Source organism: Branchiostoma floridae, chromosome 13 (assembly GCF_000003815.2).
Source record: "Branchiostoma floridae strain S238N-H82 chromosome 13, Bfl_VNyyK, whole genome shotgun sequence".
In the NCBI taxonomy this organism is placed as follows: Eukaryota; Metazoa; Chordata; class Leptocardii; order Amphioxiformes; family Branchiostomatidae; genus Branchiostoma; species Branchiostoma floridae.
Window position 1 is genome coordinate 737,863 of NC_049991.1, and position 15,094 is coordinate 752,956.

Below are 15,094 nucleotides of genomic sequence, written 5' to 3' on the forward strand. Positions count from 1 at the left end.
ATCGTTTGAGTTTGGATCGGAGTTTCTCCTAGGAGAGATCCCGATTGCAATCTGTACTAGGAGAATCGCCGATTCTACTAGTACAGATTGCGATCGGGATCTGTTTCTTATATCTATCGTAGTTTCTCCTAGGAGAAACTCCGATCGCGATCTCTCCTAGGAGGATCGGCGATTCTCCTGGATCGTGATCTCCACTGTGACATATACAATGTTTATGAAGGTATTATTGTGATGGTTGTGTTCTACACCTATTCAGGAAGAAAGAGTGCTGTTCCACTATAATGGGCATGGTGTCCCCAGGCCAACTGTCAATGGAGAAATATGGGTCTTCAACAAGGTATTTCTTACATTTTTTTAGAGACCACAAGAGATCACCAGGTCCTTTCTTACTAAAAGCAGTGCCCTACAAACATCCATCACGTAAAATAATCTCCAACTAGTACATACAGCCAGGCGAAAGGATAGAACACAAATACAATACAACCTACAACAACAATAAAACAATAAAACCGTAGCCATGGCAATAGTTGCTATTGCCATACTTATTCTATACTAGAAAGGCTGGTACATTCTGTAAGTTACAAATATCAATCTCACTGAATATTTTGATATTCAGAATATTTGTTCTTTTGGTGCCAGAATTTTACAATACATCCACATGTATCATGATTTTCTTATCTTACAGAGCTACACCCAGTACATTCCCCTCTCCATATATGATCTACAGACGTGGATGGGAAGTCCTTCCATATTTGTGTATGATTGCTCAAATGCTGGTAATGCAATTTTCTTTATTACCGTATTAATCTTATACAATCATTTATGTCATGCTTACTTGCTATTGTAGAGTTGCAATAAACTGTACATATATATTTAAAAAATGGTAGTGTGAAACCACCGACTTGATATCCCAAAATCTCCCTCTTCTTGGCTGGACTTTGCAAACAAAGATCAACCATGTCAGCCACATGCACGTTGGTGGCTCAGTCAGTCCTATGCGGACAGACACGCCCAGGCATCCCAGCGAGGATATCCCGAAATACCCTTTTTTTAAAAACAGCAGATATAGGTTACCCAACAGATAGAGAACTAACGTTACACCGGTCTTCAGAGTCATTTTCAGTAACTGATGACAGACAGCTGTCTGAAAAGTCTGTCATTGTCTACCTCTGTCCTTCTTAAGGGTGTCAATTGAGGTACAATAGATTGTTGCTGGTCTTCCCATGCCCACAATCTCTTCCCTGCGCCTACAGCTCTGTCCTGTAGACTTCAGCCTCCTTGTTCTAATTTTGTTACACAAAGTTGGGCTGGCTGGCCAAAGGGGAATTTCTCATTGCTGTATATGTAGATGTTTATGCCCCCATTTTACTCCCATGTGCCCATTCAGAGTAATACAAGAATGAAGCCTTTTTTCGTGCATTTTTTCAGGTGTAATTCTGGACTCGTTCAAGCAGTTTGCTGCCCAAAGAGAACAGGAAATTGAGGTACTGTACCTTTATTTAAAAACGTTTTTCTTTTCTTGTGGCAGTCACATCTACTCTATACATTTGCCATGATAATGATGATATAATAATTACTTAATTTAAAGCCAAGAACTCTTATTGTTCCAATGTCTTTTGCAGTTTTTTTTTACAGTAAGACTCTTTTTTGAATGCAGAATAAAGAGACTTGTCACGCCACCATTGCTGTATTCACACTGACTGTTCAGTGATTCCTCATGTGCAATTCTAACTGGTTCACATTGTACTGCAGCACTCGGTATAGCTGCTTATAGTTCCAGAATGCAGTCACAAACGCGAAGTACTTGCCCCAAATCAGGGGTGCGTACTTTAATTGGGTGAGTTATTAAAGAAAATACGGTAAGGTCTTGTGGAAGGTGACAGACGAATCGCCGGTGTGAATGAAGCAATGTTTCTGTTGTGAGTCTCTTCATTCAGTGACATACCAACCTGATGAAACTGTTGATGGATCTTTTTGGATGCAGCTGGCAAAGATCAATGCCCAGTCTTACCCAGGAGCGACCCAGATGCCCCTCCCACCTTCCATGAAGAACTGTATCCAGCTGGCAGCCTGTGGACCCAAGCAGCTGCTGCCCATGAACCCTGAACTCCCCGCTGACCTCTTCACCTCCTGTCTCACCACACCAATCAAGATAGCCCTTAGATGGTACGTACATGTAGAATACAACATGGTGTATTCCGTATCACCCGAGGTACAAGCCCGACCGGCGGGAGGGCTGGGACTGAGGGTGATGCGGAATACTCTGTGTTGTATTTTATTTATGTCATACCCACCTGAGAAAAAACATGTTTTGGTATGAAATGCACCAGAAGTTGAGAAAATGTTGTGTCCTCGAACAGAAAATTGTAACCACAGCAATTCTAACGTCCAAATCCGGTATTCAAATTTTCAACCATGCCACACTCGCTCAAAATAGTTCGATTTACTCAAAGGAAGCCAGCGTGGTACAACTTCAAAGCCTGTGTGATACAGAAAGTTATCACACGGTCCGGAACACCTGTATCAAACATTTTCGCGGCCCAGGTATGAAATAAATGTACGATATCTGTCCTTTTAAAACAGTAACGTTATATGTTAAACCATCTGTATACTGTACATTCATGTCCGTAAAGTTGTGCACACCTCAGATGTTATTATCACTACAATCATTCACATCTCATCTCATCTTTTCCTTAGGCTATGTCCAACTATTTCAGTATTGGGGCACGGCAGAGGTGCTGACAACCACTTCAGTTTTATTTTTTACTTAATGTCTCACTTAGTGTGATACCTCAAGATTACTGATGCTACATTTAACACAAATTTCTCATGTGGCGGTATTATGGCCTCCAATGGAATTATGAGAGTTGATGTTATGCAATACCGTAACACATGAGATAAATCATTCCATTGATATCTGGTTCCTACTTTCTTGCTCCAGGTTTGTTCACCAACGTGGAGGCAAATTAGTACCAAGTATCACAGAAGACCTGATAGAGAAGTGAGTATTTAGAATCTAGCACGTGTATCAACATGTAGATACATAATGTTACACAATTCTAAGACCATATGTCCGTGCACAATTGCAAAATAAAGCGCTTGCCAACAAGCTTTTCCATCAGTCCTCTGATCCTTCTCAAGTTGAAATGACCCGAAGCCTAAGTCACACCTCCGGAACGGAAGTGTGACATCAGCAAAGGGTCAAAGGTGCTTGGCAGTCGGTATCGGCCCCCTTTGACCCATTGACCAGCACCTTTGACCCTTTGCTGACGTCACACTTCCATTCCAGATTTGTGACTTAGGCTTCGTTCATTTCAACTTGATAAGGATCAGAGAACTGATCGGAAGCTTGCTGGTAAGCACTTTATTTTGTTCACGGACATATGGTCTTAGAAATTGTAACATAATGTTGACTACCATCACAGGTGAACTTCCATTCATGTAGATACATAGTCATCACATGTATCCAGATTTTAAACATTGCCATAGACATTGCCAACATTGATGGAACATACATATACCTCACTTCATACTACAGTGTCCCACTTGTATTGAGAAGGGGTCAGATCTAGACTGTTGTTGCTGTATGACATTGTGTTCTTCCATGCCTTTGGAAGAACACAATTGAAGTTTCTGTTGCAAGAAAGCGGGTGTCCCTGTAGCTCAACTGGCTCCACTTGATTGCTATCTCAGAGCTGCACCTATCATTTGAAAGGGAGTAAAATACATGTAGGGCTCCTGTGACTGAGGAGGTGTCTATCAAAAGTCAAAGTTCCTTCCCGCGCCTGATGGCGCATAGGGCGGCGCCCATCTCCGTTTCATTAGCCCTGGGCCACACAACTTTTTGTGCAATTACTACAGCAGGGCGCTAGTCCACTGGTAGTGGTGTGTGTTCAACTTCCATGCTCTTTCCCAAATGCTGAGTGCTAAGCAGAGCAAGCAGCATGTACCATTTTTAAAGTCTTTGGTATGACTCGGCTGGGGATCGAACTCACGACCCACCAAATGCAAGACGAACACTTTACCCACTCGGCCATTGCACCGGTGAGGAGGTGCCTATAAAGCATATTGGCAAATGGGAAATGGGAAAGGTTCACAACCCCTCCCTGCTACTGAAACAGTAAGGAAACCTGCTTACCTACAGAACAAGGCACAACAAGGTGAACAACAAACAACAGGCTGCCAGGGGGCTCATTCACGGGAAAGTTGTAATGTCTGTTGTATTTCAATGTATTTACAAAAAGATGGCATACCAGGTATTTCAAACAATGTTGAGAGCTTGGTTTAGATGCTTTGTTACAAATGCATGTCTTTCTAGGATACCAGGACGTTTGAATGACAGAAGGACACCATTAGGGGAGTTGAACTGGATCTTCACAGCCATCACTGACACTATAGCATGGAACACCCTCCCCAGAGGTCAGTACAGTACTTGTGTAGATGTTTGGAGCTGCAATTATGCATTGTATTTATTAAAGTGTATTATGACAAATATTACTACTTTTCTATTGCTGCTTACTTAATATGTAATGGCCATGACCTTTGAGTTATGATGTAATTAGGTATTAAACATGGACTCGATAACATTCCTACCATCATATGGAAGGACCCGTTGTTTCATGATCTACTCCTACATCTGTGCAACAATACTTTTCTAACTCACAAACCCCCCTCAGCATGGCTTAAGGGTGGAATTATACCAGTCCCCAAGAAAGGAGACCTAACCTCAACTGCAAATTACCGTGGAATTACACTTATTCCCATTGCAGCCAAGGTTTACAATAAACTTCTGTTAAATCGCCTTGTGCCAGCAGTCGACCCAATCCTGAGGAAAAACCAAAACGGGTTTAGAAGAAATAGGTCCACCATCTCGCAAATACTGTCAATCAGACGGATCATTAAAGAAATGAGAAGATGTGATAAGGACAGGTGGTATTGCTGTTTGTGTGGGACCGCGTGGCACGATCGGGAGCGCATTGGTCTCAGGTCCGAGAGGTCCCGGGTTCAAATCCGCTTGCCGTGTCACCGATCTTGTGCCCTTGGGAAAGGCACTTTACACGACTTTCCTCACCTAACTCAGGTGTAAATGAGTACATAGCTGCGGCTAGTGGCAGTGACAGACCTTTGTGGTGGTGACAGGCCATAGGGGCATGTTCGGGCATGACGCACCCGCCATGACACATGAGTCAGGGGTAGGAGGAACCCCTTGCATCCTTGGTCGGAAGTCCTCCTAGGAGACGGAAAACTCCAAACAACAAACCTGCATCTGCTGGGGCCGTCTTACACGTTGCATACAGTTGCCCCTGTAGGACTAGTGTGCCAGTGGACAAGAGGGTAGAGAAGGACGTGCACACCCCTCCTTCACCTTAAAAACCCAAGTGCAGGCCAGGCAGACGGGTCGCCTTAAAACCCGTCTGCCTACCATTGTCTTCTGAGACAGACGGATGCCAACATTGCTGTTTGTTGACTTTCGCAAGGCCTTTGATTCTATTGATAGAAATACCATGTTTGAGATACTTCCACTGTACGGGATTCCTCTACCTATTATTGATGCGATTAAGTCACTTTACATCAATACTACTGCCTCAGTGATTACCCCTGACGGCGAAACAAGTCCCTTCGAAGTAACCGCTGGTGTACTCCAGGGCGACACATTAGCGCCGTTCCTTTTTATCATTGTACTGGATTACATACTTCGGATTTCTCTTGATAGCATGAGTGAAAAAGGCCTTGAAATACAGCCCAGACGAAGTCGATGACACCCCGCAGTGAACCTCACAGACTTAGATTTCGCGGATGACCTAGCCTTGGTCGCAGAACTGGTCAAAGATGCAGAAGCACTGCTCCAGTCACTTGAGAGAGCAGCTGCCCAAGTAGGCCTGTACTGCAACGAGTCCAAGACTGAGTTTATATATACAGGTACATCTTCAGAACCAGTAGAACTTAAATCTGTATCTGGTGTTTGCTAAAACGTTGCTTAAAACGCGTTGGTGATTTTAAGTACCTAGGATCATCAATTATGGACCCAGAAAAAGACTTCACAGTAAGGAAAGCCATAGCTTGGGACGCGTGCAATAAACTCGACAAAATCTGGCTCTCTAATATCAGTGACAAACTGAAGATACAAGTTTTTCGTACCATTGTTGAACCTGTACTTCTCTATGGCTCCGAAACATGGACATTGACCACACGTCTAGAGAAGAGACTGGATGGAACATACACCTCACTTCTGCGCAGGGCAAAGAACATCAGCTGGAAAGAACATGCATCCATCAAGACCATCTATGGAAATGTTCCCCGAGTATCCCACAGCCTCAGGCAGAGGCGTATCCAGTTCGCAGGTCACTGTCATCGCGAAGAAGTGATCTCTTCACTCCTCCTATGGAGACCTAGAGGAAAGTCCTACTCGAGGAAGCTAACCTTCCCAGCAACCATTGCCAGAGACACAGGGATCGACACCGAGGACTTGGGAGCTGCCATGAAAGATCGTGTGTATTGGAGAAATGTTGTGCAACGCCTCACCCCGCCCGCCAGGGACGACAGATGATGATGATGATGATGATTAAACATGACTAGACCATATGGAGGCAGAGCTTAGATTAGCAATAGGTAATCCCTGATTGGTTAGGAGGTGAAAGCACCCAACCGGTTTACCTGATTGGCTCAGTTAGACAACCCATTGTTATGTTAGTTGAGCTTATGGATTGTATGAAGTTCATTCGTCGACTCAAGCGCCATCTCAAAGATTCATGGAAGACTCTAGAATTAAATCCAGAGTTGCATAACATGCATATAAGGGCTGTGTTCAATATAAGTAATCATGAGCAATAATCCTCCTTGAATGTTTATAACAAAAACAACCTTGAAGTTCAAAATCAACAGCTAGGGTACCAGTTATTCATAACATTTATTATTATGTCTAACCATTGCCTGACAGGGAACATCAGACGATAAACTGGATAGTGAGTGTGTGAGTGAGTGAGTGAGTGTTATGAGTAGTGCTAAGCTTGTCCTGTCTTCCATTGTGCAGAGTTGTTCCAGAAGCTGTTTCGACAGGACCTGTTGGTGGCAAGTCTCTTCAGAAACTTTCTGTTGGCCGAGCGCATCATGAGGTCCTACAACTGTACTCCACTGTCCAGTCCCAGACTCCCTCCAACCTACCAGCACCCCATGTGGTTAGTTATACCAGCTTGTTTTACTGTCTCTTGCCTCTTAAGATTATTAGATACACCAAAAAGGGCTATAAGTTGTTTACTGAGAACATGCCATGGGTTTCCAGGGGCCAACCATATATGTACATGCATGACTGCACAACTTTTTCTGCTCTGCCCAGATCTAGAAGTACAGTTATAGGTAACAGGAACTCCACTAAACTGTCCAGAGGCCATTTAAACAGACTGATGTACTCAATGTGCGAAACATTGACCGGAAAACCCCTAAACTTGTATCAGCATCAGAACGATTGCTGCCAACTGCAGGAAAATTTGCAATAGAAATTGTCATAATGATTACAAAACTATTTAGATCATGTTGTATTCTGTACAAATTGCAGCAACACAATTTAGCTGTGGGAGGCTGCTTTTCATTTCTTTTATTGATATAACTGCTTACTTGCTGCAGGCAAGCCTGGGACCTGGCTGTTGACCACTGTCTCTCTCAGCTACCTGCCATTGTGGATGATGGAGCAGCTTACAGAGTGAGTGCAATTTCTTAACCCTTAAACTGCCAAACCCTGATATATATCTGGCAAACATATACATGCCCTGTGTGCCGCGCCTGGATATATCCGGGATAGCGTATTCCCCCGAAGTAGCAGCTTTGCACGCGTGTAGCGCACGAACCCCGGAAGTTAGGGACTTCGGCGTTGTTCGGGGGTTTCTTGTTGGAGGTCAGCAGCCAACCCTGGCACTGATAGCAGTTTATAGGGCTGAAACTCTGGCAGTTTAAGGGTTAATATGAATCAACAGATAGATTTGCAATATGGTAGTGTGTGACATACCAGATTACACAATAGGAGCTGTACTCATAGCTCCATATGTCCAATTTGTATCCCATCATCTGTACCCAAATTGCAAATGTCTAGTTAATTATGCAAATCCCATCGCTCTGTTTTTGTCATCAGCAGAACTGTCCTAATCAGGAATACAGTGAAACCTGCCTTAGGGGTCACCTGAGTATAGGGGCCACCTGGCCATTGCGGTCACTTTTTGTCGGTCCCTTGGATTTTTCCCATTGACCTAAGCATTAAGAAATAGTCTATAGCGGTCACCTGTCGAATGCGGTCGCGGCCAGACGATTTTCGGTCCGGCCGCTATGCCAACACTGCCGATAGCGGTCACCTGACCGGCCGCGTTACGCCGCGCTAAACCCCCGCGGGGTTCACTTTTTTTCAATTTCTGCAATACATCAGCAAAATGTAGGCTCAACTTGGACGATTTACGAAGGAAACATTGAATAAAGAAACAGTATACAAAATTATGTGATTTTATGCGAAGTTTTTCCACCCAAGTTGTTGGCGTTTTTTATCGCCCCAGACTCTTTGCACTGTACCCTTCTCTACATCGTCATTTCTGTGCAGACTGCAAGACTATATGGACAGATTTTACAAGTAGACCATCCGTTCATGTATCTGATGTTATATGTTCTTGAAATCCATGTACGCTGGTCTAATTTTCGTATTCCGCGGGCCAAAAATATCGGCATCTTATTTGCGTGATTTTCCAAGATGGCGTCGCTGCAGCAAATAAACAAGGTCAATTGGGGTCAGTGGACGACTCCATTTTTACCTAGGTAAAATTTCGCAACAAGAATTCTGACGTATAGCATAAAATACGGTAATTATGGTATAGAAATGATTAAAATCAATTAAATCACCATTATTTATGCGAGAACTAGACTTAGTTGGATTTTTGTCAAAGAAATAAGCCTACGTAGAGAAAGTTTTATGTCGACGTGACCATCTCGGCATAATGGCACATGCAGACAAGTCAAGCCAAGCCTTCGTGTTTTGATGCTTAGAAATGATTATGAACTTGTCATCAGTAGTGATTGAACGTCCAATTTTTGCTGGCAACTAGCGGCATTTACAAGATTTGTCTATTCGATTGGCAAAGTTGCCGGAGACTCGCGCTGTGACCCAAGCTCAGAAAAAGTGAGATCGAGGAACAAAGGAAAATGGCGGCGCTGACTTCGTGTTCAGACAATTTTAACTGGATAAAAGACAAGAGAACCAAGCAAATGTCTGTCAGTTTTGACTCAGACATACGATGTCGAAGGCTTCGACTCCCGAGGGACACGCATTGAAGTTGGTAATTCGGCAGATTCCGAGAACGGCAACACTCAGATTAGTGTCGGACTCAGATTAGAGTTAATGTCTAATATTAAATAGTAGAGTATGTCTTCTCTCTAAATCGTTAATGTCATGATTGGCATACATTTTTACTATACAGAAATAAGGAACAGCTACAGTGCTGTAGCAGTAGTAGTAATTCAAATGTATTTCATTAAACTGTTTGTTTTAAACTCATATTTAGTTTAAATGTATAACCTTAATAATATTGTCAATAAATACTCAGTGGAAGCTGAATGCCTTGTCACTTATTGCTTGTGGTGAAATGTACCTTTTTTGGCCATACTGCCTATAGGGGCCACCTGTTCATAGGGGCCAAATTTGGCCAGTCCCTTGAGTGACCCCTATAGACAGGTTTCACTGTATGAAATATTTGCTCTAGAACTTTGCAATGTATGCCTAGATTGTGTTTGTTCACAAGCAACATCTATCTAAACCTATCATATTGTAGTGTAGATTTGAAGTGAATCAGAATCAGAATGATTGATCTGAATAAATGAATCTGAATAACTGAATCTTTTCTCTTCCCCCAACAGCACAGCCCTTTCTTTGCGGACCAGCTGACAGCATTTCAGGTCTGGCTAACCATGGGTACTGAAAGAAGAGACCCTCCTGAGCAGTTACCTATAGTTTTGCAGGTGGGACATTCACTTTATAGGAAAGAAAGACCATATCCTGATATAAGCTTCTTGAGTACAGCTAGTGAAGTTATCATACGTGTACATGTAAAATGACTTTACAGTAAGCCTGTCAGCTGATCTGACAATCAGTATAGTAAAGACATGGAAAATCTAGGAGCAAAAACACCAGCCTCATTAAATCTAAATTGAAATTTGTCACTGTTCTTAGAAGAAATCTGGAAAAGACTTGAGCAACAGGTTACACAACACTGTGATTTTTCCAATAACCCGACGCACAAGGCATAGCAACACGGCTAACAGAACGCATGAACTGTGAATCTGGGTCAATGGGGCAAATCACTTCTCAATGAGTAGGCATACGAAAAACTGAGGCTCTGGCCCAAAACCGATTTTCACCTAAAACACATCACTTCTTACGCTTTTCATGATCGGCCATGCCAGTATTTAATGCCATCTCGCAGCTAATTATGAGAAATCTGAATTAAAACCCAGACTCTTGAGACCCTTTCGTCACATTTTGTCGTATTGTGTGTGGACCGTTATGGCATTTTTTTCTTTAATTTTTTTGAGTCAAGCAGTTTTGAACAGGGCAAAGTACAAGTCTGATAAGAAACTGTGTTCTGTTGCAGGTTTTACTGAGCCAGGTACACAGATTACGAGCCCTCGACCTGCTTGGACGCTTCCTGGATCTGGGGCCATGGGCAGTCAGCCTGGTTAGTACTGTTCTATGTCAGTCAGCCTGGTTAGTATTGTTCTAGAGCAATCAGCCTGGTTATTACCAGCGTTCCCGCCAGGCATACGTCTTTACGTCCCCTGGACGCATTTTTTTCTGGAAAGACGCACTCGGCTCGGCTGAATGCGTCCATAAAAAATCTGTAAGAAAGGCTGACCTGTACCACCAGTGTACAAAATGTATCTGGAATCTTTTAAAAATCTGTCTTTATAAGAAGGAATCCTACCGTTACAATTTATACTTCAAATTGTTCACTTTCCGGTCATCCCGGTAGTATGGGGCAGAGCGCGGCACGTTTTATAACTAGCGGACCCATGTGTGACACACCCAGCCACGCGCCAGTCTGAGCTGTCCGTTGTGCAATGTAAAATTTCTTGTAGTCCGTGAAATACATCTGACAGTCAGCATTCTTAACACTGGAAGAAATCTTATGCAGATTTTATATTCTGATTTTAACATGATACTTACTTGTCCTCATTTTCATGTATTTGTTAAAGATTTGTGGGTAATACTAGTATTGAACAAACAAACTGTTCTGCGCGAGTGCTGCACATCTCAACAAAAGTTCTCACGCTGTGGGCAGTTGATTGGCAGTCTGTATCTTTGACAACAGGCCGCCGGCGCCAAGCAGTCTAGATTGGCCACCAGGTCCAAATCCAATCATCTTAATAACCAATCAGCATTTGATAAATGTAATGATGTACTCTGTCATTGGTCACCGGAAAAAAAACAAAAGTTACCGAGTATTAGCGCACGTGTTGTTGTTTTGTGATATTGGTAGCCGCCCGTGTCGTCTGGCAAGTTTCTTCCCTAGCTGCTAACAATTTACTATTAAAGTTTCCCCATTTATCCAAGTTACAAAAAGCGATGCGCGGTAAATAAGTGAAGAATCCAAAACTATACACTTTGTTGCTTATTTCCAAAATTTCTTTTGTTTCAAAAAGACAAAATTTGTGGCAGAAAAGGGGCCGCAATATTGTTGTCAAGCGTCGATCGAGTCGGCTGTGCACTGACGTTGGCCTCCGTGGCACATGGCGCGGCACGCCCCCCTCCCAAGACGGACCGTCGATCGCAGCGCCCAGCACGTTGGAACGTCTTTCTGGCTACTGCTTCAAGGCTACACCGGCACTGATCACTGCCAAAGAGGCAGTAGATCGTCCTCCTTCGAGTAATGTGTAACGTTCTTGGTCTATTTGAAAAGAAATCCAGCCAAAGATTTCACGCCGAAAACGGGGTTACCTGAGGTCGCAGGAAACAAACGCACGCTCGTGGAAAATGACGGCACGGCCTTGTAAAACCCCACCGATTCGAAAAATTTGAGTAAAATCATCGAGAAAAATAGAAGAAAAAAAACGCAAACTGTGATGGCGTCGTTATTTTATCGTCTCGGAAAACTATTTGATGAGGGAGGGCGCAACATCGATCGCACGAGGTAGAAATTTTTTTTATTCACTGACGAAAGAAATTGGCAGAATTTTATTCCATGGGCTGACGAACTGGCTAGAGCCCTGTTGCGAAGCATCAAAAATCCAAAATTTTCATGTCTGGAGAAATTATACCCGGGCCAGATCACGGAAGGCTGATTCCCTGTAATTATAGTTTTTTTATTAATATTTATGTATTTTTGGGGTTCGAGAGGGCGGTTGTCGATTACTGAATAACGGGAGTAAAAATGGCAACCGACATCCAATCTCAAGCGCATGATTTTCCTCTCAAATTGCAGGAAATTGTGTTTTAGAGGGTTTGAAAATCCAAATTTTCCCGGGGGAGCATGCCCCCGGACCCCCCTAGAATGCGAGCGCCTGCGGCGCTCGTCTCGCGCCTCCGGCGCTCAATACCCCACTCTCAAATATTTGGATGCATACTTTCAAGAACCTGGCGGGAACGCTGGTTAGTACTGTTCTATATCAGGTAGCCTGGGTAGTACTGTTCTATAGCAGTCAGCTTGGTTAGTACTGTTCTATATCAGTCAGCCTGGTTAGTACTGTTCTATATCAGTCAGCCTGGTTAGTACTGTTCTATAGCAGTCAGCCTGGTTAGTACTGTTCTATAGCAGTCAGCTTGGTTAGTACTGTTCTATAGCAGTCAGCCTGGTTAGTACTGTTCTATAGCAGTCAGCCTGGTTAGTACTGTTCTATAGCAGTCAGCCTGGTTAGTACTGTTCTATAGCAGTCAGCTTGGTTAGTACTGTTCTATATCAGTCAGCCTGGTTAGTACTGTTCTATAGCAGTCAGCTTGGTTAGTACTGTTCTATATCAGTCAGCCTGGTTAGGACTGTTCTATAGCAGTCAGCTTGGTTATAGTACTGTTCTACATCAGTCAGTCATTTTTCTTTTTTTTTTACCTTTTTTGGTCACCATGTAACAAGACCTGAAGGTCATATCAAGGGAAGGCCCTAGACAAAGCTAGATACTCATTTTTCACCTAAGTGAAGTAAGGCAAGCCGTGTAAAGTGTCTTTCTCAAGGGCACAAGATCGGAGTCATGAAAGATTATGCCACATGATCTCACTGTTCCTCAGTCAGTCAGATCACCACAATGAGTTTAGGGGGAGAAACTTGCATCAACAACCCCATTATAGATTTGACTGACAACATAAGGTACTATCATATATATCAATATCAGTATAACCCTCCTGTGCAGAGATGGTGTTCATCACCAGGGACAGGTATGTTTACCAGAGTGTGGATGGTGTTCATCACCAGGGACAGGTGTGTTAACCTATGTGTGTATGGTGTTCAGCACCAGGGACAGGTGTGTTTACCTGTGTGTGGATGGTGTTCATCACTAGGGACAGGTGTGTTTATCTCTGTGTGGAGGGTGTTCAGCACCAGGGACAGGTATGTTAACCTGTGTGTGTATGGTGTTCAGCACCAGGGACAGGTGTGTTTACCTGTTTGTGGATGGTGTTCATCACTAGGGACAGGTGTGTTTATCTGTGTGTGGAGGGTGTTCAGCACCAGGGACAGGTATGTTTACCTGTGTGTGGATGTTGTTCAGCACCAGGGATAGGTGTGTTTACCTATGTGTGGATGGTGTTCATCACCAGTGACAGGTATGTTGACCTGTGTGTGGATGGTGTTCAGCACCAGGGACAGGTGTGTTTACCTGTGTGTAGATGGTGTTCATCACCAGGGACAGGTGTGTTAACCTGTGTGTAGATGGTGTTCAGCACCAGGGACAGATGTGTTTACCTGTTTGTGGATGGTGTTCATCACCAGGGACAGGTGTGTTTATCTGTGTGTGGAGGGTGTTCAGCACCAGGGACAGGTATGTTGACCTGTGTGTGGATGGTGTTCAGCACCAGGGACAGGTGTGTTTACCTGTGTGTGGATGGTGTTCAGCACCAGGGACAGGTATGTGTGTATGGTGTTCAGCACCGGGGACAGGTGTGTTTGCCGGTGTGTGGATGGTGTCAAAAGACAGAGGCTATTGTTGAGCGGCCATCAAGCCCCCACATTTATGTGCAAGCATGTTTAACCCTCGCCTGACTGGAATAACGTATGTTAAACCAGATATTGAGTGTGACATGAACTAGATATTGAGTGTGACATGAACCAGATGTTGAGTGTGACATGAACGGGGCCAAACTGAAAACATTATCATGGTGATTGTTTTATTTATTTTTTGTTCCAGGCCTTGTCTGTTGGAATCTTCCCATATGTGTTGAAGTTGTTACAGAGCTCAGCTCGGGAACTGAGACCGCTGTTAGTTTTCATCTGGGCGAAAATCCTGGCTGTGGATAGTGTGAGTTGTAATTGATTTATGTAATTCTATACAGCCACATACTTTCTATACATGTGCACATACACACTCTTTCAGACATGCTTACTTCAAGCTTAGGCAGTATACACCACTACATTATAGACAATACAACTTTTCACTGCAAACATCACATGTCCATGCAGCCGTTTACTTTTTTGGGTCAGTACGTCTTTAGGGTACCCACTCAGAGTAACACATGAATTAGACCTTAAGATATCAGTACTACATTATTGCGTGTGAAGTGTTTTTTTTCTCACAAAAGTAATAATTAGTGAGAGGTTGATATATGAAAAGAGTATGTTACAATTTTGAAACCTTATATCCATACACAAAATAAAGCACTTACCAACAAGCTTTTGATCAATCTTCTGATCCTTATCAAGTTGAAAGGACCCAAAGGGTAAGTCACACATCCAGACCTGAAGTGTGATGTCAGCAAAGGGTCAAGGGTGCTTGGCAGTTGGTATCGGCCCACGTCTCGGTTGAGGGAAGGTTGGTGGGCTCTGATGTAAATGGCCTGTTTCACATCCCTGAGAAAGTAATCCTGTTTGGAGTCAAGTATTCACCTTGGGAGGAAATTACACTGATGAGAACGTTTTGTGCTATT

The 15,094-nt window shown here is 43.4% G+C and overlaps 1 protein-coding gene across 1 annotated transcript in view; it reads left to right on the top strand.

Annotated features, from left to right (window-relative positions):
• Positions 1 to 15,094, top strand: part of LOC118429076 (regulatory-associated protein of mTOR-like) — a gene marked incomplete in the record, with an annotated part of 35,405 nt that overhangs the window by 11,861 nt on the left and 8,450 nt on the right. Inside the window, 11 exon segments of the mRNA XM_035839439.1 lie at positions 257 to 337; positions 686 to 776; positions 1,429 to 1,484; positions 1,985 to 2,166; positions 2,942 to 3,001; positions 4,319 to 4,419; positions 7,031 to 7,175; positions 7,621 to 7,696; positions 9,886 to 9,987; positions 10,620 to 10,703; positions 14,359 to 14,469. Of these exon segments, the coding sequence (XP_035695332.1) occupies positions 257 to 337; positions 686 to 776; positions 1,429 to 1,484; positions 1,985 to 2,166; positions 2,942 to 3,001; positions 4,319 to 4,419; positions 7,031 to 7,175; positions 7,621 to 7,696; positions 9,886 to 9,987; positions 10,620 to 10,703; positions 14,359 to 14,469 (1,089 nt within the window).